General features: G+C 45.1%; 1 protein-coding gene across 3 annotated transcripts in view; it reads right to left on the reverse strand.

Moving 5' to 3' along the window:
- LMNTD2 (lamin tail domain containing 2) overlaps window positions 1-25,192 on the reverse strand; it is a 214,378-nt gene that overhangs the window by 5,146 nt on the left and 184,040 nt on the right. For all 3 annotated transcript variants that reach the window (XM_077292673.1, XM_077292671.1, XM_077292672.1), the window contains 3 exons: window positions 11,682-11,868; window positions 10,998-11,117; window positions 10,560-10,708 (listed from right to left, as the gene is read on the reverse strand). In XM_077292673.1, the coding sequence (XP_077148788.1) occupies window positions 10,560-10,708; window positions 10,998-11,117; window positions 11,682-11,868 (456 nt within the window). The remainder of the gene's footprint in view (window positions 1-10,559; window positions 10,709-10,997; window positions 11,118-11,681; window positions 11,869-25,192) is intronic.

The raw sequence follows: 25,192 nt of genomic DNA on the forward strand, positions 1-25,192 counted from the left end.
GCCGGTCCCTGGTGCAAAAAAGGTTGGGGACCTCTGCTGTATGGCACAGCTATGGGGCAATAATGGTGCAGAGCACTATATGGCACAGCTATGGGGCAATAATGGTGCAGAGCACCAGGGAAACAAGCATGGTGCTCCCACTCATTCTGAACCTATGGTAAGTTGAATTACATTCTCATTATAAATGTCATAATTATATGATAAGTATGCACTAAGCTCCATCCCTCCATAACCCCACCCCCATATGACCAAAGCCCCGCCCCTGCCCCACCCCCACCGGGCCATGGAAAACTGGTCTTGCTTAAAGCCGGTCCCTGGTGCAAAAAAGGTTGGGGACCTCTGCTCTAAACAACACCATTCCTAATGTATTAGCGACATTTTATCATGGCAGTGTTTTCTAAGGATCCACTAACCGAATTTTATGTGTTTTTGGAATTCCTTCTTCCAACTTTACTGCTCACGCGTTGACTTCTGAAATAATCAATGTAACGATTCAACCCCTGAGTGCTTAGCTGTCTGTGCAGTGATTGACAGCTCAGTTGTGCAGTCTGGTGCAAGAGCATTCTGAGCTGTCTGTGTTTTTACTGACAGCTAAGCCATCCAATCTGAGACTAGGAGGTGCTGAGCTATCGTCAGGTGCTCCAGATTCCCAATTGCTTAGCTATCAAACTGAGGTGGCACTCCCAGATAAATGTCAGCTGTAGCTTCAGATAAGTATAGTTAATTTACTCTGTGCCTTGAATTTTGCATGTTGATGTACTGCTGACCGACCTTGGACCTCATTCTGACCATCCGTCTGTTTAACCTGTTTACGCTGATCCGCTATCCTCCTGTTATGACATACCCTCCTGGCTTTTACCCTCGGACTCCTCAACTATCCCGACTCACGGCTTGTCCGTGAGAAGTGACTCAGTGTCACATTATGGCTGTGTGAGGTGTTTTTCATTTATGCCAGTATGGAGCCTATTTTCACGCTCTGTGACCAGGTAGTGAATTTGACGCTGATGATGCAGTATCTGGCTAAAGAATTCCAGAGTCTGGAATCATCGCAATATCAGCTGCAGGATCAGATGATTAGTTTGAGTAAGACACCCTCTAATGTACAGTTGGCTTCTCCTGAACCTGTAATTGCCCTCCCTGATAAATTTTCGGGAGAGAAAGACCAGTCTAGGAATTTCAGGGAAAGTTGTAGGTTATTTTTTACTTTGCGTTCCCGGTCATCAGCGGATGAGTTCTATAACAATAATGTCCCTACTGCTAGGGGGTTCTCAGACCTGGGCATTTTCCTTGTCCCCCCAATCCCCAAAACAGCCTTCTGTGGATGCCTTTTTTAATGCTTTAGGTCTCATCTATCACAAACCAGGTAGCTGAGGCAAAGATCATGAACCTGGCACAAGGGGGGCACACTACTGAGGACTACTGCATTGAGTTTCGGCAGTGGTCCACTGAAGTTTTGTGGAATGATGCAGCTCTTAGGTGCTAGTTCCACAAAAGTCTTTTTGAGACTGTGGTTCTTCATGACTCCCCTTGTTCTATGGCGGAGGCCATGACTCAGGCTATTTCAATGGATCACAGAATCCATGAGAGATGTGGTGAACAGCGGGCTGCCCATTATTCTTCCCCAGAGCAGGTCCATTTACTGGATGTGGAGCCATTGGAAGTTAGAGTTGCCTGTTTTCGTGTTGTGGAGAGAAAACGTAGACAAGATCTTGGACTCTGTCTATACTGTGGTCTCACTGGACATTTTGTCAAGAATTGCCCAACTTGTCCTCAGGCAAGCAAACCACAGGGAAAACGTCTGATTCTGGGTGACGGATGAGTAGATCATCCAGATTCTCAGGTACCTTTTTCCTTGAATAAAGTACTGATGAATACAGTGTTATCCTTCAACGACCAGGTGTGATCAGCATTGGGGTTCATTGACATCGGGTCTGCTGCTAACTTTATTGATTCGGGACTGGTATTAAAGTTAGGATTAGGGACAGTTAGTTTAGAAATACCCATTCAAATCTTCACCAATGACAAGACACAATTAGCCCGGAATCTGGTCAAGAAGGTGTAATAACGTGCAGGTACTGAGTATGTCACCACGGAACAGGCAGACCAACAGTTGAGGGGTTTAATAACAGGAATTAGGTTCTCCTCGCAGGGAGGAAGCAATGGAAAATAACTAGCAATAAAACAATGCAAAAAATATGGGAGTTAAACAATAAAACAGAATTAAGCAGGATTTCTTGAGAAAAGAACACTTATCAGTCTCATGAGGACTTGCTTGGAGGGTCGTCTTCTCCAACGTAGGCGCCGAGAATCAGCGGCACTTGTCGTCCCTCTGTGGTCCGTGAGCAGAGTAGTCTCTGAGAGCCTGCTGCCTGGGGTTTCGGGAGTTAATGTGGTATGCACAGGCTCTGAGTCTTTAACTTTTATAGCACAGCCAGAAAATCAGGGCTCCGCACGGTTGTCTCTGTACCAGGAAAACAAGGGGCTCTGCACTGTTAAGTCTCTGTACCAGGAAAACAGGGGCTCTGCGCTGTTAAGTCTCTGTACCAGGAGTCAGGGGCCAGGGTGTAGTAGTCTCTCAACGGGTCTCAAAGCGCCCCCCTAAAGTCACAGCAGAGTCCGCTTTAAGTACTCACTGGATGCAGTCTTTCTGGGCAGTCTCTACAAGATGCAGTCTTTCTGGGCAGGCTCTACAAGATGCAGTCTTTCTGGGCAGTCTCTTTCTCTCTCTCTTCTGGAGCGCAGCTGCACCCGGCTCTGCACGCTGCTCTGCAAGCTGCTCTCTCTCCTGCATGCGTCCCCTTCCCGCTCTCTGGCTGCTTCCCTCCTGTCCCAGCCTACAAGTCTCTCCCCTAGGGAACCTGCGGCACAGCTCAAAGGTTCCGGGCACAGAGCCGAGAAGGTAACCGCCCCCAGACTCTTCCTGTGCTTTTAACTCCTTACATTCCCCCCCTCTTTCTGCTCGCCATTCCACGGGCGAGATCTTCAGGAGCTCCTGTTGGCAATCTTCTAGTCCTTGCACAATCTGCTGCCAGATGAACTCATCCTGATTGTAGCGAACAGGGGGTACACCAGCCGTTGAATGTTCAGAGCGTCTAAAACCAGCAGGGGCGGTGGTGTCAGCTGCTGTGGGAGGAGTCGAGGCTTCCTCCGATACGTTGGTAGAATCTGGCACCAGCCCTGTTCCTGGGTTCACTGGAGGAGATTCGAAGTCTTCCTCATCTTCCACATCTACATTGATCACTGGCGCAGCCGGTGGGGGTGCTGGAGCCAATTGGACTGATTCAGGATCTCGAGACAAACATGGACGCAACATATTCCTGTTCAGCGTGCGGGTGGGAGTCCCTTCTTCCGTTTCGGGCTGGACCTCATAAACGGGACCCCCGTTGCCGAGCCGCCGCTTCACTCGGTACGGCCTTTTCTCCCATCGGTACTCCAGTTTGTTGTGTGGGCGCTTTTCCCTCACTAAGACTCGGTCTCCAGGCCACAGGGCTGTCCCCTTTTTAGGAGCTACCTGGGGATGCTCCAATTCTTGTAGCCGGTCCTGCACTAGACGTTGAATTGTCCGCAGCCGACGACGATGTTCTTGAACCCAGGAGTACACCCACGTCCGTGGGTAGTCCTCCTCGGGTTCCAGCGCCAGCTCTGCCAGTCCCTTCCCGGGTCGGCCAAAGAACAGAGAGTAGGGGGTGAATCCGGTAGTGCTGTGTTTACGATTGTTATATGCCCACACCAATTCAGGGACGGACTCAGTCCACTTCGCCTTCTGGTCCTCCTCCAGAGTCCTCAGCATTTGAATCAGAGTGCGGTTAAATCTTTCACAAGCCTGTCATGGTTCCCAATGGCAAGGGAACGTCAGAGAACATAAATAACAGAACAGCTCTTGGGTGATGGAATCTCAAGCTGACCATGAGCTAAACCTACCACACAACTAACAGTGGCCGGGTGGCGTACCTACGTTTTATCCCTAGACGCCTAGCGCCAGCCGGAGGACTAACTAACCCTAATAGAGGAAAAGACAGACCTGGCTTACCTCTAGGGAAATTCCCCCAAAAAGGAGACAGAAGCCCCCCACATATATTGACGGTGAGTTCAGAGGAAAAGACATACGCAGTATGAAGGTAGGTTCAGCAAAGCGAGGTCCGCTTACTAGATAGCAAGAAGATACAATAGGGAACTTCACGGTCAGCTGAAAACCCTATTAAAATACCATCCCGAAATTACTTTAAGACTCATGTGTCAACTCATGACACCGGAGTGGCAATTTCGGCCCACAAGAGCTTCCAGCTACAGAAAAATAACATAACTGTGAACTGGAACAAAAATGCAAAACAAACTTAGGACTAAGAGTCCAACTTAGCTGATAGTAGTCTAGAAGCAGGAACATGCAACAGAAAGGCTCTGGTTACATTGATGGCCGGCACTAGAATAACTGAGCAGCAAGGCTAAATAGGATACACCCATATCCAGATGGAAACAGGTGAACAGAGAAAGTGAAGCACACAAGTCCAGTACCACCAGTGACCACCGGGGGAGCCCAAAAACCAAACTCACAACAGTACCCCCCCCTCAAGGAGGGGGCACCGAACCCTCACAAGAACCACCAGGGCGATCAGGACGAGCCCTATGAAAGGCACGGACCAAATCAGAGGCATGAACATCAGAGGCTGTCACCCAAGAATTATCCTCTTGACCGTAGCCCTTCCACTTGACCAGATACTGAAGTTTCCGTCTGGAAACACGGGAGTCCAAGATCTTCTCCACAACGTACTCCAATTCACCCTCAACCAACACCGGAGCGGGAGGCTCAACGGAAGGCACAACCGGTACCTCATACCTGCGCAATAATGACCGATGGAAGACATTATGGATAGAAAAAGATGCTGGGAGGTCCAATCGAAAGGACACGGGGTTAAGAATCTCCAAAATCTTATACGGGCCGATGAACCGAGGCTTAAACTTAGGAGAAGAAACCCTCATAGGGACAAAACGAGAAGACAACCACACCAAGTCCCCAACACGAAGACGAGGACCAACACGACGACGGCGGTTAGCAAAATGCCGAGTCTTCTCCTGGGACAACTCCAAATTGTCCACCACCTGTCCCCAAATCCGATGCAACCTATCCACCACAGTATCCACTCCAGGACAATCCGAAGACTCCACCTGACCGGAAGAAAAACAAGGATGAAACCCCGAATTGCAAAAGAAAGGAGAAACCAAAGTGGCAGAACTAGCCCGATTATTGAGAGCAAACTCCGCCAACGGCAAAAAGGCAACCCAGTCATCCTGATCCGCAGACACAAAACACCTCAAATAAGTCTCCAAGGTCTGATTAGTTCGCTCAGTCTGGCCATTAGTCTGAGGATGGAACGCAGACGAAAAAGACAAATCAATGCCCATCCTAGCACAGAACGCCCGCCAAAATCTAGACACGAACTGGGTCCCCCTGTCAGAAACGATATTCTCCGGAATACCATGCAAGCGAACCACATTTTAAAAAAACAGAGGAACCAACTCGGATGAGGAAGGCAACTTAGGCAAGGGCACCAAATGAACCATCTTTGAAAAACGGTCACACACCACCCAGATGACAGACATTTTCTGAGAAACAGGGAGATCAGAAATAAAATCCATAGAGATGTGAGTCCAAGGCCTCTTCGGAATAGGCAAAGATAACAACAATCCGCTAGCCCGAGAACAACAAGGTTTGGCCCGAGCACAAACATCACAAGACTGCACAAAAACTCGTACATCTCGAGACAGGGAAGGCCACCAGAAGGACCTAGCCACCAAATCCCTGGTACCAAAGATCCCGGGATGACCTGCCAACACAGAAGAATGAACCTCCGAGATGACTCTACTGGTCCAATCATCAGGAACAAACAGTCTACCAGGCGGGCAACGATCAGGTCTATCCGCCTGAAACTCCTGCAAAGCCCGTCGCAGGTCTGGGGAAACAGCAGATAATATCACCCCATCCTTAAGGATATCTGTAGGTTCAGAATCACCAGGGGAATCAGGCTCAAAACTCCTAGAAAGGGCATCCGCCTTCACATTTTTAGAACCTGGTAAGTATGAGACCACAAAATTAAACCGAGAGAAAAACAACGACCAGCGCGCCTGTCTAGGATTCAGGCGCCTGGCAGACTCAAGATAAATCAAATTCTTGTGATCGGTCAATACCACCACCTGATGTCTAGCCCCCTCAAGCCAATGACGCCACTCCTCAAAAGCCCACTTCATAGCCAAAAGCTCCTGATTACCAATATCATAATTTCGCTCGGCGGGCGAAAATTTTCGAGAAAAGAACGCACAAGGTCTCATCACGGAGCAGTCGGAACTTTTCTGCGACAAGACCGCCCCAGCTCCGATCTCGGAAGCATCGACCTCAACCTGAAAAGGAAGAGTAACATCAGGCTGACGCAACACAGGGGCGGAAGAAAAGCGGCGCTTAAGCTCCCGAAAGGCCTCCACAGCAGCAGGGGACCAATCAGCAACATCAGCACCCTTTTTGGTCAAATTAGTCAAAGGTTTAGCAACATCAGAAAAACCAGTTATAAATTGACGATAAAAATTAGCAAAGCCCAAAAATTTCTGAAGGCTCTTAAGAGAAGAAGGTTGCGTCCAATCACAAATAGCCCGAACCTTGACAGGATCCATCTCAATGGAAGAGGGGGAAAAAATGTACCCCAAAAAAGAAATCTTTTGAACCCCAAAAATACACTTAGAACCCTTCACACACAAGGAATTAGCCCGCAAAACCTGAAAAACCCTCCTGACCTGTTGGACATGAGAATCCCAGTCATCCGAAAAAATCAAAATATCATCCAGATACACGATCATAAATTTATCCAAATATTCACGGAAAATGTCATGCATAAAGGACTGAAAGACTGAAGGGGCATTTGAAAGACCAAAAGGCATTACTAAATACTCAAAATGGCCCTCGGGCGTATTAAATGCGGTTTTCCACTCATGCCCCTGCTTAATTCGCACCAAATTATACGCCCCACGGAGATCAATCTTAGAGAACCACTTAGCCCCTTTTATTCGAGCAAACAAATCAGTCAGCAGTGGCAGAGGATACTGATATTTGACTGTAATTTTATTCAAGAGTCGATAATCAATACACGGCCTCAAAGAGCCATCTTTTTTAGATACAAAGAAAAAACCGGCTCCTAAGGGAGATGAAGAAGGACGAATATGTCCCTTTTCCAGGGACTCCTTAATATATTCTCGCATAGCAGCATGTTCAGGTACAGATAGATTAAATAAACGACCCTTTGGAAATTTACTGCCCGGAATCAGATCTATGGTACAATCGCAATCTCTGTGAGGAGGTAGTGAACCAAGCTTAGGCTCCTCAAAAACATCACGATAATCAGATAAAAATTCCGGAATCTCAGAGGGAATAGATGACGAAATGGAAACCAAAGGTACGTCCCCATGAGCCCCCTGACATCCCCAGCTTAACACAGACATTGCTTTCCAGTCAAGGACTGGGTTATGAGATTGTAACCATGGTAATCCGAGCACCAAAACGTCATGTAGATTGTACAACACAAGGAAGCGAATCATCTCCTGATGGTCTGGATTCATACGCATAGTCACTTGTGTCCAGTATTGTGGTTTATTACTAGCCAATGGTGTAGAGTCAATACCCTTCAGAGGTATAGGAACTTCCAGAGGCTCTAGATCAAACCCACAGCGCCTGGCAAAGGACCAATCCATTAGACTCAAAGCGGCGCCAGAGTCGACATAGGCATCCGCGGTAATTGACGATAATGAACAAATCAAGGTCACAGACAGAATAAACTTAGACTGTAAAGTGCCAATTGAAATAGACTTATCAACCTTTTTTGTACGTTTAGAGCATGCTGATATAACATGAGTTGAATCACCACAATAGAAGCACAACCCATTTTTTCGCCTAAAATTCTGCCGTTCGCTTCTGGACAGAATTCTATCACATTGCATATTTTCTGGAGCCTTCTCAGAAGACACCGCCAAATGGTGCACAGGTTTGCGCTCCCGCAAACGCCGATCAATCTGAATAGCCATTGTCATGGACTCATTCAGACCTGTAGGTGCAGGGAACCCCACCATAACATCTTTAATGGCATCAGAGAGACCCTCTCTGAAATTCGCCGCCAGGGCGCACTCATTCCACTGAGTAAGCACAGACCATTTACGAAATTTTTGGCAGTATATTTCAGCTTCATCTTGCCCTTGAGATAGGGCCATCAAGGCTTTTTCAGCCTGAATCTCTAAGTTAGGTTCCTCATAAAGCAACCCCAAAGCCAGAAAAAACGCATCCACATTGAGCAACGCAGGATCCCCGGGTGCCAATGCAAATGCCCAGTCTTGAGGGTCACCCCGCAGCAAGGAAATTACTATCCTATCCTGCTGTGCGGGATCTCCAGCGGAGCGAGATCTCAGGGAAAGAAATAATTTACAATTATTTTTGAAATTCAGGAAACGAGATCTATCCCCGGAGAAAAATTCTGGTATAGGAATTCTAGGTTCAGATATAGGAGCATGAATAACAAAATCCTGTAAATTTTGAACCTTCGTAGCAAGATTATTCAAACCTGTAGCCAAACTCTGAGGATCCATTTTAATCAGGTGAGATCAGAGCCATTCAAGGATTAGAAGGAGAGAGAGAGACAAAGGCTGCAATTAGAGCAGAAATGCAACTAAGTCAACTATAGAGCAAGCTCAGAGGAAAAAAAAAAAAAAATCTGCAGACTTCTTTTTCTCTTTGCTTCCCTCCTGTCCCAGCCTACAAGTCTCTCCCCTCGGGAACCTGCGGCACAGCTCAAAGGTTCCGGGCACAGAGCCGAGAAGGTAACCGCCCCCAGACTCTTCCTGTGCTTTTAACTCCTTACAAAGGTATTGGTGGATTTCCAAGTGGGAGCACGCCACTCTGAATCCATATCTCTTGTTTTGGATAATTTACCTGCTGGGTTGGTATTGGCTCTTCGATGGCTGCATATTTACAATCCTGTTATTGATTGATATCAGAAGGAAAATGTTAAATCGAGCCCCTATTGTTACAAGAAATGTCTAAAGTCTGTACAAATATGCTCTCCTAGTCTGAGGGGTCTGCCGGGGTACCTGGAGAACTTCGCAGATGCATTCTCGGAAAAAGCAGCAGATATACTGAATCCCCATCGTCCTTATGATTAGACTATTAATCTTGTCCCTAATGCCAAATTACCTGAAGTTCGCCTTTACAGTTTGTCTGGGCCTGAACGAGCCACCATGAAAGAATATGTTAACGAAAGTTTACAGATGAGTCATATTCATCCTTCCTCCTCCACTGCAGCTGCCAAATTCTCCTTTGTAAAAAGAAAGATGGCGACCTCCAGCCCTGCCTCAATTTCCAAGGACTAAACAAAATCACGTTAAAAATACTTATCCACTATCACTCATCCCCAACCTATATAATCAGCTTCTGGGAGCTAAGTGGTTTTCTAAACTTGATGTTAAAGGAGCTTATAATTTGAAAAGCATCCAGAAAGGTGATGACTGGAAAATGGCGTTGTCCGTGTGGTATTACAGTACAAAGGTTGAGGAAGAATTTTTTATTTGCAAAATTAGAGAAATTAGTTTTTTCTGTTCAGGAAGTTTTGTTCTTGGGGTTTTTTTGTCAGCAGAAGGGTTTAGGATGAACCCTGGGAAGGTGCAGGCCATAATTGTTTGGGTTCAACCTTGTGACCTTAAGGCTTTGCAATGTTTTCTTGGATTCACCAACTATTAGGGTTAGGGTTAGGGTCAAAGGTTTTTCTCAGATTGCTAATCCTCTTACAGACCTTACTTCGTAAGTGGGCAAATCTCAAGGTTTGGTTGCCGGATGGTATAAAGGCCTTCGAAAAATTAAAAGAATATTTGATGTTCACCCCCATTCTAATCCAACCCAATCTTCAAGAACCTTTCATTGTGGAGGTGGATGTTTCAGAGACTCGGGGTAGGGGCCATTTTATCGCAGGGGCCCAAAACTCTGCATTAGTTTTTTCTAAAGAATTCTTGCATACGGAGAGGAATTATGATGTTGGAAATCATGAGTTACTTGCTGTTAAATTGGCCTCTGAGGAATTTTTTTGGAGAAGCGGATTAATCATGTTATCGTGGTCACCGATCACAAGAATCTAGATTACAGTGAATCAGCTAAACGATTAACCCCCAGACACGCCACATAATCCTTGTTTTTCTCTAGGTTTAATTTCTCTATCACATTCAGGCCAATTGTTGATGTATTGCTGCCTGACCTTGAACTTCATTCTGACCATCCATCTGTATAACCCCTTTGCTCAGATCCGCTATCCTCCTGGTATTTTGACCATGGACCGTTACCTGACTAGGACTTTGTCTCTTCCATCTGTTTAGTATGTACTCTCCTGGCTATTGACCTTGAATTCCTCGACTATCCTGACTTGTCCGTGACAAGTGACTCAGCATCACACTCAACATCTTGATAACTGATAGAAATGTTTGCATAATATCAGCAAGCAAAGGGAGAAATGACAAAAAGCGTACTTTGTCTGCACAAGTGCTACCTGTTGAGAGCAGTAGTTGGAAGAGTGGTAGAATAAACCTTGCTCTGTTCCATCACAGGTCTTCTTATGGCTTTCTGATGTTTACACAGGCTTGGTCTAGCTGTCTCTGGCCTGGAGGGTGACTCCTTATTCCTAAGAGAAGCAACCGGCTAAAAACACAAGAGAAGCATCAGGTATAAAATAACAAAATGAAAGGATTTAGAAAAACACAATAAACACATACTAAATTAAGAATTATTGTAGATGTACATATGGCATGATTCAGCAAGGTGTCTATGCCATAATTCTGGTGTAAAACACCTTGAAATGTTGCAACGTTTTTTGTGCAATTTGAAGTTGCGACTTAAGAACGTCCCCACACAGGGAATGTATACCATATATTCTCCTCTAGAAACAATACTGTATATATCAGTACTAATAATTCCATATTCATCATACCTGCCCATTTGGCCTTGTTAGAACAGTGATGCATTTTTCATTACTTCGGAAGTAAACTCGTCCTTTCCACACCAAATCTGTTGGTAGATTTTGAGAAACTTTTGCTCCAGATGCCCAGATCTAAACAAGATAAAAGGGGGAATCACATGGCGCATACTCTTCCATAGGGAAAAAAGTGGAAATGTGGGTATACAGTGGCATGTAAAAGTTTGAGCACCCCTGGTCAAAATTAGTGTTATTGTGAACAGTTAAGCAAGTTGAAGATAAAATGATCTCTAAGAGGGATAAAGCTAAATATGACATATTTCCTTTGTATATATATTTTTTTATTTTTTATTTTTTCACCTTTTACAAAAACGCAGAAATTGTGATAAGCACTAATTAGACAAGAATGAGCTGCAATCAGTCATGACTTGGCCAAGAAGCTAATAAAAAGCTGGCAGGGCAAAGGGCAGAAGTCTTAAAAAATAAGGATCAGCACTATAAATATGGACTCTTTACATAAACTTGATACATTTGTTAATAAAAGTTTATAAACTTATGATATGCTTATAATTGTATTTCAGCAACCACAAAAACATCCGACTAAAAGAATGAAAAGCTGAAGCAACTTGGACCCAAAAGTTGCAACTGAGTGCTAACCTTCATTATTACTAATAATACTCAAGGGAAATCCCTCCATACCGTAATGTGCTGCCGGGATGCCAGAAGTAGATTGTGTGGGAAGCGATACACGGATACCACCTGTCCCCCCTCCAGCTGCAGCACTAGGTAGCCACTTATATCAATATCTTGGTCTGGAGAAGTGTTCCTTATTCGGATAAAGTGGCCTAAGGAATTGACTTCTGCAATCTTCAGAGGGCCAGATGAGCTTTATAAGAAAAAAATAAATATAACTAACTTTGATTTATTAACATTTTTTTTTTCATTTTTTATATTGATTGTGCAACAATATATGACTTTGCTTGCATTTGCAAATTGGGACCTGTCAAAAATCTAATTTATGGCAGCTATGTACATCGTTTAGTAAGCAGCGATGTGCATATACAGTGCACAATGACAGCTATGTACATCTTTTAGTAAGCAGTGATGTACATACACAATGCACAATGACACCTATGTACATCGTTTAGTAAGCAGCGATGTGCATGTACAGTGCACAATGACAGCTATGTACATCGTTTAGTAAGCAGCGATGTGCATGTACAGTGCACAATGACAGCTATGTACATCGTTTAGTAAGCAGCGATGTGCATGTACAGTGCACAATGACAGCTATGTACATCGTTTAGTAAGCAGCGATGTGCATGTACAGTGCACAATGACAGCTATGTACATCGTTTAGTAAGCAGCGATGTGCATGTACAGTGCACAATGACAGCTATGTACATCGTTTAGTAAGCAGCGATGTGCATATACAGTGCACAATGACACCTATGTACATCGTTTAGTAAGCAGCGATGTGCATATACAGTGCCCAATGACAGCTATGTACATCGTTTAGTAAGCAGCGATGTGCATATACAGTGCACAATGACACCTATGTACATCGTTTAGTAAGCAGCGATGTGCATATACAGTGCCCAATGACAGCTATGTACATCGTTTAGTAAGCAGCGATGTGCATATACAGTGCACAATGACAGCTATGTACATGGTTTAGTAAGCAGCGATGTGCTATCTTCTCCAATCCTAGTGATCAAGTGATTTCCTGGCGCTTGGGGGCTGCAGGAGTTGTTGGGTTTTTGTACACCAAGATCAAGACTTTGATCAATTCTGCAGTATTTGTTAGAAGTCTGTATTTCCTCTGTAACTGAGGTAAATATGTTAGACTGAGCTATGTTCATATTGTGTTTTACCCTCATGACAGTGGCTCTGTCGGGGCTTTAATGTCTCCGGGGGTTGTTTTAAATTAAAGGAGGCGTCACCAGAGTGAGACATGTAATGACTGACAGTCCCCTCTCTTGAGCTATATGTCTCACACTGGTAACATCTCCTTTCATTAAAAACAAGCTCTGGAGGCAGATTCTCAGAGAGATCTATGTCCGGTCCAAAGATCTTAACAGCTCATTTACATATTAAGAAAAACGTGGATTTTTCTGGAATAAAACAGCAGATCGCAGATATCAAGGTATCGTTTTATTCAGCTACCTATGACCTACATGTCCATATTGATGGCTTAGGAGGTTGATACCACTGGCAGATTCCCTATAAACAGGACCCAACACCTCTCCTGATTTGTATGGTCTAATAAATAATACTTGTATTTGAATTATTTAACAAGTCTCGATCATCTTTTCTTAGACTCTACATTGTGCTGTTCCTCTGTTACTCCACCTGATTATTCATAAATTAAGAAATGGACGTTACCAATCCACTTGCATTTCATTACACAGTCTAGTAAAACTGATTGGACACTGGACAGTGTCATACTGTGAAGAGACTTGGCTCCAATCAGTTGTCAAGCTATTCATAAAGTTCTAGGAGGAATAATAACAGAGGTGTAGTACAAAGAAAATGTTCTCTAGAATTGTTATTTTGTGGAGATTAAAAGTAGACAACTCTGGAGAGCACACATATCGTAGCAGTACTGTTTATGGCCAGCAGATGGCACTAAGTAGCTGTCAATCTGCTGTATGTTTTTGCCCTTGATAGTTTTGTCCTAAATTCTGTGAATATTTTCCTTTTCTAACATTGTGTCAGCTTATCCCATAGCAAAATAACAGTGAATTTTATTAAATATTTCTTCCATTTTTGTGTGTATAGGGGTGCTGTAGATTTCAATACCATATACAGTATATACTGCTCATTGAATACAATCGGGAGGATGACCCCCGGCATACAATATATAGAAAGAGTTAATTCACTAACAGTAATACAAAGTAGCAACAATTAGGAGGTTAGCTATATTCTAATCCATTGAGTCATAGACGCAGCATAGGAGAAGCGCTGGTCTGTAAAGCTGCTTGAAGCCCTTTTTTTTAATGATTTTTGCAGGACATACAGTATATGGAAATAAACCAAAGTCAGTTATTTTCCAGCCTTGCGCTAACTTGATAATAATTATGTCTCCTCTGGTTTAAAAAAAAAGACAAATACAATGGCCAGAAGGAGCAAGAATCACACAGTGACATTTCCTCCTGCTAATGTCTCCAAGTGGGAGGTAAGAGCTAGAGATAAGGAGAGGACAGTAGAAGATTACACTCTAAGGAACAGGACAACCACCCCCTACAGAATGTGTTTTATGCCAGTGAAGTAACTGCCATATTAGTTATGATTTTCCTGTTAGGTTTCAGAAGTATCCCAAAAAAAATCTGCTATGTAAACTGTGAGTGCAGCATGACGTAGGGGCAGAGACCCTGATTCCAGAAATGTATCACTTAGTTTACTGGGTGCAGCAGTTGTGATACAGTTAGAGTTTTCTCTGCTGCAGACCTAACAGAGCTCAATAGCTAACTCTGCTCACACCACAGCTCTCTGTGTACATGGTGTATGGACAGTGAGCTGCTAATCAGTGCTGGGGGCGTGGTTGGAGGGCAGTGAGAAAACACATAATCTAGTGCTGATAAAGCACTTACTGTATTGAAACTACAGCTCACAACCTAATAAGTGACATCGCTGAAATGTGTGTCTCAGCCCCCATCTCACGCTGCTATCAGATTACATAGCAAAAACCTGATTGCAGATTCCTTTTATGCTACATGCGCCCGCTGAGTATTTGCTTGCAGAAATTTCTGCAAGGTTTTTGCATCTCTTGGCGGCAAAAAGCACATTATGCCACAATTTTTGGTGCGTTTTTTGCATGCGTTTTTGTACAGCAATGAAGGCTTTTTTGTGAGCTAAATATATTTAAAAAAAAGGTTTGGGGAAATAATTTCTTGGTTCAACACCACCTTTTTCATTCTGATGTGGTAGCGTCAGCCGTAATGGGATTAGGGCTTGGTGTCAGCAGCTGTCATTGACACCTAGCTCTAGGTTTAGTAATGAAAAGGTGTCTGCCCAACACCCTCATTGCTATGGTAAGTAAACAAATCACACACAAACAAATACACATTGTCACCAGCCTATGTAGGAGCGTTAACAGAATGAATGTACATAGGCTATAACTAAACAGCAACTCTTAATTAAAAAAATGAAAATATAATTACGTGGGCTCCTGTGTAATTTTAATAACCAGAAGAGGGAAAGCCGACGGCTGAGGGCTGATGTTAATATTCTGGGAAGGATCCAATAGCCATAAAGGTTCCCTGGCTATTAATATCAGCTCACAGCTGTCGGCATCGCCTTTACTGGCTAGCTAACAGGGGGACCCCAGAAAAAAAAAAATCGACATAGGGACCCCCTAAAGAATCTAACCAACAAAGGCTAGGCAGACAGCTCCAGGCTGATAATAATAGACTAGGAAGGGGGCCATGATTATTCCCAGACTCAGCCACCCAAGAAAAAGCGCATCTATAAGATGCGTCAATTCTGGTGGTTAGACTCGCTCTTCCCTCTTGCCCTGTAGCGATGGCAAGTGGGGTAATAGTTGGGGGAGTTGATGTCACCTTTGTATTATCAGGTGACATCAAGCCCACAGGTTAGTAATGGAGAGGCGTCTATAAGATGCCCCCATTACTAACCCCATAGTGATATCATAAAAACACATACACACACAGAATAAAGTCCTTTATTTGAAATAATGACTCCTTTATTGAATCTAAATTAAACCATACTCATCGAACGCCTAATCCACTGAAGCCAACGTCAAAAATAAAATAAACCGATATTCCTCACTTGTCTGCAGAGAAGATAATCGATAATGTTCCACGACGATCCTGATGACTTTGAGTAGACACTGATGTGACTGCTCTCAAAGACAACTGGCGATGCACTGACAGGAGGTGATCGCTCCCGCAGTATATCACTGAGCTGCTGTGAGAAAGTTCAAAGGAGTTCATCAGCTGATCAGCTCCAGTGATCTCCCTTACGGCACCACTGCTGCATGAGCTGTAGTGAATGGTGAGATATAGAGCCTGAAAGTCAAAAGTTCGAAACATTGTTACTAGGGTTGAGTGAAACGGCTCGGACAAATTAAAAAATCGCCGACTTTCGGCAAAGTCGGGTTTCATGAAACCCGACCCGATCCTAGTGTGGGATCGGCCATGCAGTCGGCGAACAGCGCACCACGCACCAAAGTCGCGTTTCGTATGACGCTTTCAGCGCCATTTTTCAGCCAATGAAGGAGGATGCAGAGTGTAGGCAGCGTGATGACATAGGACTCGGTCCCCACCATCTTAGAGAAGGGCATTACAGTGATTGGCTTGCTTTCTGCGGCGTCACAGGGGCTATAAATGGGCGTGCACGCCGACCACCACCTTACTTCTGCCGATCTTAGCATAGGGAGAGGTTGCTGCAGCTTCATCAGAAGAAGGGATATAGTTAGGGAGGAAATATTAACCCCCAAACGGCTTGTGCTGTAGCGATTTCCACTGTCCAACACCACCTTTTCTTTGCAGGGACAGTGGAGGCTATATTTTTGTGCATCAGCTCTGTAGCTTATTAGGCTGCCTTATAAGGCTCCCTGATAGCTGCATCGCTGTTTGCACGCTGCTGTGCAAACCAACTGCTTTTTTAAAAGCAAAAATCCTGTTGCTCCTTTCTGCACAGTTATCTTGTTTATTTGTCCACACTTTTGTGTGCAGCAGTCCTTTTTATTGCTGCCATACTTGTCCTGAGATCATTGTAGGGAGATTGAAATTGTACTACAGTCCTTGTATTTTTTCATATATCTTCCAGCCACTTTCTGCCACTTACATTGTGTTGTTTTATACACTGGGCCTGAGTTTTGGTTCAGTCTCCCCCCCCAAAAAAGGGAGATTTAAATTCTCAACAAGTTTATATACACCTTCTACCTTGTTTTACAGTACCATATAACGGTTGTTATTTTGGTTAGATTTTCCAAAAAATGAGGAAGTCTGGTGGAAGAGCCCATGGGCGGTGGTTGCCAGCTGGTACTGATGGTGGTGGTGGTGCATCTGGTGGGAGTGGCAAAAGCACAATAGCACCTGCTATTAGTACTAATAGCACCATGGTACTGCTGCATCGATTCAAAGTGACAGGAGACAGCATTTGTCCAGTATGGTTATGAACTATTTTTCCTCCCTTATCGATGTTCTCCCTCACAATTCATTCCCCTTTGATTATTGGGCATCTAAAATAGACACCTGGCCTGAATTGGCAGAATATGCATTACAGGAGCTCGTTTGCCCAGCTGCTAGTGTGCTATCGGAAAGAGTCTTCAGTGCTGCTGGTTCAATACTGACTGAAAAAAGGACACGTCTGGCTACCAAAAATGTTGATGATCTAACCTTCATTAAAACGAACCAATCATGGATTTCAAATTCTTTTGCCCCACCTTCCCCTGCTGACACGTAGCTTGCCTGAAAAATGTCTTGCTTTTGGCCTCCTCTTACTGGCTTCTCCAATTCCTCCATTTGCAGCTGCTGAATGTCCACCATAGGCCATTTTTATACCTCCGTAAATGGGCTGACTCCCCCCACAGGGCCGTGGTCACCACCTAGCGCAAGCACCCGTGCGAGTGCCGTTTGCCTGGATAGGTGGGTGTGCCCACTCTTGGGCGACGGCACTGGCACAGGGTCCCTCATAGTACAATGAAGTGTCTCTGACGGTGGTGCACAACCAACGTCAGACACACCATCGTAATATGAGGGGCCCTGGGCCAGTACCGCCGCCCACGAGAGAGTGTTCCCCCCCAGCTCGAACAGTGCTCTACCACTTGCAATACTTACCTCTCCCTGCTCCACCACTGTGTAGTCTGTGCTGTTAAATCCTTCAATGGCACTGCCAATACAAATTTGTTGAAATGATAGATGATAGTTAAAATATACAGGGGCCCTGGCCCTCCAGTTAATACTTTGCGCCTACTACCACTGTCTGCTGCTCAGCAGAGGAGCCCACCCCTGTACCTACCTATGCCACCTGTTTATTTATGAACAATTTTTTGGCAGACATTTAGCCCACTTTATTATTTGGGCCTACTAACTGTGTCTGCCACTCATTACAGTTGTCCTCCACTGAACAAAGCAATGCCGCCTGTTTAGTCCTGTTACCAATTTTGAACTGCATTTAGGCTACTTTATTATTTGGGCCTACTAACTGTGTCTGCCACTCATTACAGTTGTCCTCCACTGAACAAAGCAATGCCGCCTGTTTAGTCCTGTTACCAATTTTGAACTGCATTTAGGCTACTTTATTATTTGGGCCTACTAACTGTGTCTGCCACTCATTACAGTTGTCCTCCACTGAACAAAGCAATGCCGCCTGTTGTGAATTCTGTTTTGGGGCTCCCTCTGGTGGTTACTGGTGGTACTGGTTGACTGGTGTCTTGTTTTTTCCAGTGCACCTGTTTCCATTAGGAAATTGGGAGTCTCCTATTTAGTCTGGCTTCCCAGTCATTGCAGTGCCGGCAATCAATGTTATCCGAGCACCTTGTTGCTTGCTTCCTGCTCCAAGTCTGCAAGTCAGCTAAGTTGAATCTTTGGCTTTTGTGTTTGTTTTGTCCAGCATGCATTTTCATATCTCGTGCGGCTGGAAGCTCTAGTGATCTGGAATTGCTACTCCGGTGTCATGAGTTAAAAACGGAGTTAAGGTAATTCCAGGATGGCTATCTAGTCAGAGGGCCTCGCTTTGCTGAATCTATATTCATACTGCGTTTGTGTTTTCCTCTTACCTAACCGTTATTATATGTGGGGGGCTACTATAACCTTTGGGGTTTCCCTGGAGGCAAGTCAGGTCTGTGTATTCCTCTATTAGGGGTAGTTAGTTCTCCGGCTGGCGCGAGGTGTCTAGAGACAACGTAGGCACACCCCCTGGCTATTTTTAGTTGCGTGTTAGGTTCAGTATCGCGGTTACCTAAGATACCATCCTTCCTAGAGCTTGTCCGTTTTTTGCCTAAGTCCCTGCCATTGGGAATCATAACAGTATTGCCGGCCCTAATGTATTAAGAGTATTGGCTGAAGAAAGAGAGTAAAAAGAAGTTTCTGACACTTTTTTTTTTTTTTTGTTTGCTCAGAAGTTCTCCTAGCCATAATTGCAGTCTGCTGTTTTTTTTTTTTCTCTCTCCTCTTAACCCCTGAATGGCTCAGATCTCTGCTGTTGAAAAATGGATATCCAGAGTTTAGCTTCAAACCTAAATGCTCTCGCTTCTAAGGTTCAAAATATCCAAGACTATGTTATGCATGCTCCTGTGTCTGAACCCAAGATCCCTATACCCGAGTTCTTTTCTGGAGATAGATCTCGTTTTTTGAATTTTAAGCACAATTGTAAATTGTATCTTTCTCTGAGATCTCGCTCCGCTGGAGATTCCGCTCAGCAGGTTAAAATTGTTATTTCCTTGTTGCGGGGTGACCCCCAGAATTGGGCATTTGCATTGGCACCAGGGGATCCTGTGCTGCTCAGTGTGGATGCGTTTTTTCTGGCACTGGGGTTGCTCTATGAGGAACCTAATTTGGAGATTCAGGCTGAAAAGGCCTTAATAGCCCTCTCTCAAGGGCATGATGAAGCTGAAATATATTGTCAAAAATTTTGAAAATGGTCTGTGCTTACTCAGTGGAATGAGTGCGCCCTGGCGGCGAATTTCAGAGAAGGTCTCTCTGACGCCGTTAAAGATGTCATGGTGGGGTTTCCTACGCCCACAGGTCTGAATGAATCCATGACTATGGCTATTCAGATTGATCGGCGTTTACGGGAGCGCAAACCTGTGCACCATTTGGCGGTGTCTTCTGAGCAGGCACCAGAGATTATGCAATGTGATAGAATTCTGTCCAGAGGTGAACGGCAGAATTATAGGCGCAAAAATGGGTTGTGCTTCTACTGTGGTGATTCTGCTCATGTTATATCAGCATGCTCTAAACGCACAAAAAAGGTTGATAAGTCTTTTTCAATTGGCACCTTACAATCTAAGTTTATTTTGTCTGTAACTTTGATTTGTTCATTGTCATCTATCACTGTGGATGCCTATGTGGATTCTGGCGCTTCCTTGAGTCTTATGGATTGGTCCTTTGCCAGACGTTGTGGGTTTAGCCTAGAGCCTTTGGAAGTTCCTATCCCTCTGAAGGGTATCGACTCCACACCTTTGGCTAGGAATAAACCACAATTCTGGACACAAGTGACTATGTGTATGACTCCTGACCATCGGGAGGTGATTCGCTTCCTTGTGTTGCATAACTTGCATGATGTCTTAGTGCTTGGATTGCCATGGTTGCAAACTCATAATCCAGTCCTCGACTGGAAAACAATGTCTGTGTTAAGCTGGGGATGTTGGGGGGCTCATGGGGAAGTACCTTTGGTTTCCATTGCTTCATCTACTCCCTCTGAAATTCCGGCATTTTTGTCTGATTTTTGTGATGTTTTTGAGGAGCCTAAACTTGGTTCTCTTCCCCCTCACCGGGATTGTGATTGCGCTATAGAATTGATTCCTGGCAGCAAGTTTCCCAAGGGTCGTTTGTTCAATCTGTCTGTGCCTGAGCATGCTGCTATGCGAGAGTATATTAAGGAGTCCTTGGAAAAGGGACATATCCGTCCATCCTCATCCCCTTTAGGAGCAGGTTTTTTTTTTTGTGGGTAAAAAAGATGGCTCCCTGAGGCCCTGTATTGATTATCGCCTGTTGAATAAGATTACAGTCAAATACCAGTATCCTTTGCCACTATTGACTGGTTTATTTGCTCGTATTAAAGGGGCAAAGTGGTTCTCTAAGGTTGATCTTCGGGGTGCGTATAATTTGGTGCGGATTAAGCAGGGAGATGAGTGGAAAACTGCATTTAATACGCCTGAGGGCCATTTTGAGTATTTGGTAATGCCTTTTGGTCTTTCTAATGCTCCTTCAGTCTTTCAGTCCTTTATGCACGATATTTTCCGTAAATACCTGGATAAATTTATGATTGTGTATTTGGATGATATTTTGATTTTTTCGGATGACTGGGAGTCGCATGTTCAACAGGTTAGGAAGGTTTTTCAGGTTTTGCGGTCCAATTCTTTGTTTGTAAAGGGTTCAAAGTGCATTTTTGGGGTTCAGAAGATCTCCTTTTTGGGGTATATTTTTTCCCCTTCTTCTGTTGAGATGGATCCTGTCAAGGTTCGGGCTATTTGTGATTGGACGCAGCCTACTTCCCTGAAGAGTCTTCAGAAGTTCTTGGGCTTTGCTAATTTCTATCGTCGATTTATAACTGGGTTTTCAAGTGTGGTTAGACCTCTGACTGATTTGACTAAGAAGGGTGCTGATGTTGCCAATTGGTCCTCTGCGGCTGTGGAGGCCTTTCGGGAGCTTAAGCGCCACTTTTCTTCTGCCCCTGTGTTGCGTCAGCCTGATGTTTCGCTCCCTTTTCAGGTTGAGGTTGATGCTTCCGAGATTGGAGCAGGGGCGGTTTTGTTGCAGAAAGGTCCCGATTGCTCAGTGATGAGACCATGTGCATTCTTCTCTCGAAAATTTTCGCCCGCCGAGCGAAATTATGATGTCGGTAATCGGGAGCTCTTGGCTATGAAGTGGGCATTTGAGGAGTGGCGTCATTGGCTTGAGGGTGCTAGACATCAGGTGGTGGTCTTGACTGATCACAAGAATCTGATTTATCTTGAGTCTGCCAGGCGTCTGAATCCTTGACAGGCGCGCTGGTCTTTGTTTTTCTCCCGGTTTAATTTTGTGGTTTCATACTTGCCGGGCTCGAAAAATGTGAAGGCAGATGCTCTTTCTAGGAGTTTTGAGCCTGACTCCTCTGGTGATTCTGAGCCTACGGGTATCCTTAAGGATGGAGTGATTTTGTCTGCTGTCTCCCCAGACTTGCGGCGTGCTTTGCAGGAGTTTCAGACTGATAGGCCTGATCGTTGTCTGCCTGGGAGATTGTTCGTTCCAGATGAGTGGACCAGTAGAGTCATCTCAGAGGTTCATTCTTCTGTGTTGGCAGGCCACCCTGGAATTTTTGGTACCAGAGATTTGGTGGCCAGATCCTTCTGGTGGCCTTCCTTGTCTCGGGATGTGCGTACCTTTGTGCAGTCTTGTGATGTTTGTGCTCGGGCCAAGCCTTGCTGTTCTCGGGCTAGTGGATTGTTGTTGTCCTTGCCTATTCCGAAGAGGCCGTGGACGCACATCTCTATGGACTTTATCTCGGATCTCCCGGTTTCTCAGAAAATGTCTGTCATTTGGGTGGTGTGTGACCGTTTTTCTAAGATGGTTCATTTGGTACCCTTGCCCAAATTGCCTTCTTCATCGGAGTTGGTTCCTTTGTTTTTTCAGAATGTGGTTCGTTTACATGGTATCCCGGAAAACATCGTTTCTGACAGGGGATCTCAATTTGTGTCCAGGTTCTGGCGAGCGTTCTGTGCCAGGATGGGCATTGATTTGTCTTTTTCGTCTGCGTTCCATCCCCAGACTAATGGCCAGACGGAGCGAACTAATCAGACCTTGGAGACTTATTTGAGGTGTTTTGTGTCTGCTGATCAGGATGATTGGGTCGCCTTTTTGCCGTTGGCAGAGTTTGCCCTCAATAATCGGGCCAGTTCTGCCACTCTGGTTTCTCCTTTCTTTTGCAATTCAGGGTTTCACCCTCGTTTTTCATCTGGCCAGGTGGAATCTTCGGATTGTCCTGGAGTGGACACTGTGGTGGATAGACTGCACCCGATTTGGAGTCATGTGGTGGACAATTTGAAGCTGTCTCAGGAGAAGACTCAGCAGTTTGCTGATCGTCATCGTCGTGTGGGTCATCATCTCCGTGTTGGGGACTTGGTGTGGTTGTCTTCTCGTTTTGTCCGTATGAAGGTCTCTTCTCCTAAGTTTAAGCCTCGGTTTATAGGTCCTTATAAGATTTTGGAGATTCTTAATCCTGTATCTTTTCGTTTGGATCTACCAGCATCTTTCACCATTCATAATGTCTTCCATAGGTCGTTGTTGCGGAGGTACGAGGTACCGGTTGTTCCTTCTGTTGAGCCTCCTGCTCCTGTGCTGGTGGAGGGTGAATTGGAGTATGTTGTGGAGAAGATTTTGGACTCTCGCATTTCCAGACGGAGACTTCAGTATTTGGTTAAATGGAAGGGATACGGTCAGGAGGATAATTCTTGGGTGACTGCCTCTGATGTTCATGCTTCGGATTTGGTTCGCGCCTTTCATAGGGCGCATCCAGATCGCCCTGGTGGTTCTCATGAGGGTTCGGTGCCCCCTCCTTAAGGGGGGGGGGTACTGTTGTGAATTCTGTTTTTGGGCTCCCTCTGGTGGTTACTGGTGGTACTGGTTGACTGGTGTCTTGTTTTTTCCAGTGCACCTGTTTCCATTAGGAAATTGGGAGTCTCCTATTTAGTCTGGCTTCCCAGTCATTGCAGTGCCGGCAATCAATGTTGTCAGAGCACCTTGTTGCTTGCTTCCTGCTCCAAGTCTGCAAGTCAGCTAAGTTGAATCTTTGGCTTTTGTGTTTGTTTTGTCCAGCATGCATTTTCATATCTCGTGCGGCTGGAAGCTCTAGTGATCTGGAATTGCTACTCCGGTGTCATGAGTTGACAACGGAGTTAAGGTAATTCCAGGATGGCTGTTCAGGGTTTTGAGGTGACCGCGAAGTCCTCTTTGGTATATTCCGCTATCTAGTCAGAGGGCCTCGCTTTGCTGAATCTATATTCATACTGCGTTTGTGTTTTCCTCTTACCTAACCGTTATTATATGTGGGGGGCTACTATAACCTTTGGGGTTTCCCTGGAGGCAAGTCAGGTCTGTGTATTCCTCTATTAGGGGTAGTTAGTTCTCCGGCTGGCGCGAGGTGTCTAGAGACAACGTAGGCACACCCCCTGGCTATTTTTAGTTGCGTGTTAGGTTCAGTATCGCGGTTACCTAAGATACCATCCTTCCTAGAGCTTGTCCGTTTTTTGCCTAAGTCCCTGCCATTGGGAATCATAACAGCCGCCTGTTTAGTCCTGTTACCAATTTTGAACTGCATTTAGGCTACTTTATTATTTAGGCCTACTAACTGTGTCTGCCACTCATTACAGTTGTCCTCCACTGAACAAAGCAATGCCGCCTGTTTAGTCCTGTTACCAATTTTGAACTGCATTTAGGCTACTTTATTATTTGGGACTACTAACTGTGTCTGCCACTCATTACAGTTGTCCTCCACTGAACAAAGCAATGCCGCCTGTTTAGTCCTGTTACCAATTTTGAACTGCATTTAGGCTACTTTATTATTTGGGCCTACTAACTGTGTCTGCCGCTCATTACAGTTGTCCTCCACTGAACAAAGCAATGCCGCCTGTTTAGTCCTGCCTGTTACCACATTTGAACTGCATTTAGCCCACTTTATTATTTGGGCCTATATCTGTGTTTCCTCCTCATCCTGCCCATTGCCCAGCCACTGCTAGATGAGTCTGCTGGTACATTAACCCAGACCACTACATTCCCCTTGCACTCTACACAGCCAGAATCTGACCCTGCTGAAAGTCAGGCTCCCCTTCCCGCATGTAACAACTCTGCTGGCATCACGGCATGGCCTCGCATCTCTCACACTATCTTACCCACTGCTGCAGGTCATGATGTGGTTTCTGTTTCATGCCAGCTCCATGTTCTGTGTCTCTGCTCTCTGCATGCTTCATGGCTGTGTGTATAGGGGGGCGGCGCCTGAACTCTCTGGTTCTTATAGGAATCAGGTGCACCTGTCTAATCTGTTCCTGACCAATTGCCAGGAGGCCTCCAGTATATACTGCAGCTCCACCCAGTGGTCAGGGCCTGTACAATGTGTTAGCTCAGTTAGTGTTTAGCTTCTGAGTTTTCCAGGCCTTGCTCTGTGTTACTCCCTCTCTGGAGGCTTTTCTCTGTGCTATTGCCTTGATCTTGTTTTCCGCCCTCCAGGAGGCAGAATATCCTGGTCCCTGTGTCTTTGTCCTTGTTTTTTGTCTTGTTCCATTTCCTTGTCTGAACTTAGTCTTATCTCGGTCTCCTTGTCTGTGGCTTCCTTCCCTGCTGTGTCTTTCCTCGTGTTCTTAGTCTGCTTACACTCCGCACTCTTGCGGCTCTGCCTGCTCTGTACCTTTGTGGCCTTACCTCTGCTCCACACTCCTGCGGTTCTGCTCCTTTCTACTCTGCTTATCTTCTGCTGCTGCAGTTATTCCTTGCTGCAGCTCCTCTCCACTTTCCTTGTGGCTCCGCTCTGCTTTGCTGCAGTAACCT

Source organism: Ranitomeya variabilis, chromosome 2 (assembly GCF_051348905.1).
Source record: "Ranitomeya variabilis isolate aRanVar5 chromosome 2, aRanVar5.hap1, whole genome shotgun sequence".
Classification (NCBI taxonomy): domain Eukaryota; kingdom Metazoa; phylum Chordata; class Amphibia; order Anura; family Dendrobatidae; genus Ranitomeya; species Ranitomeya variabilis.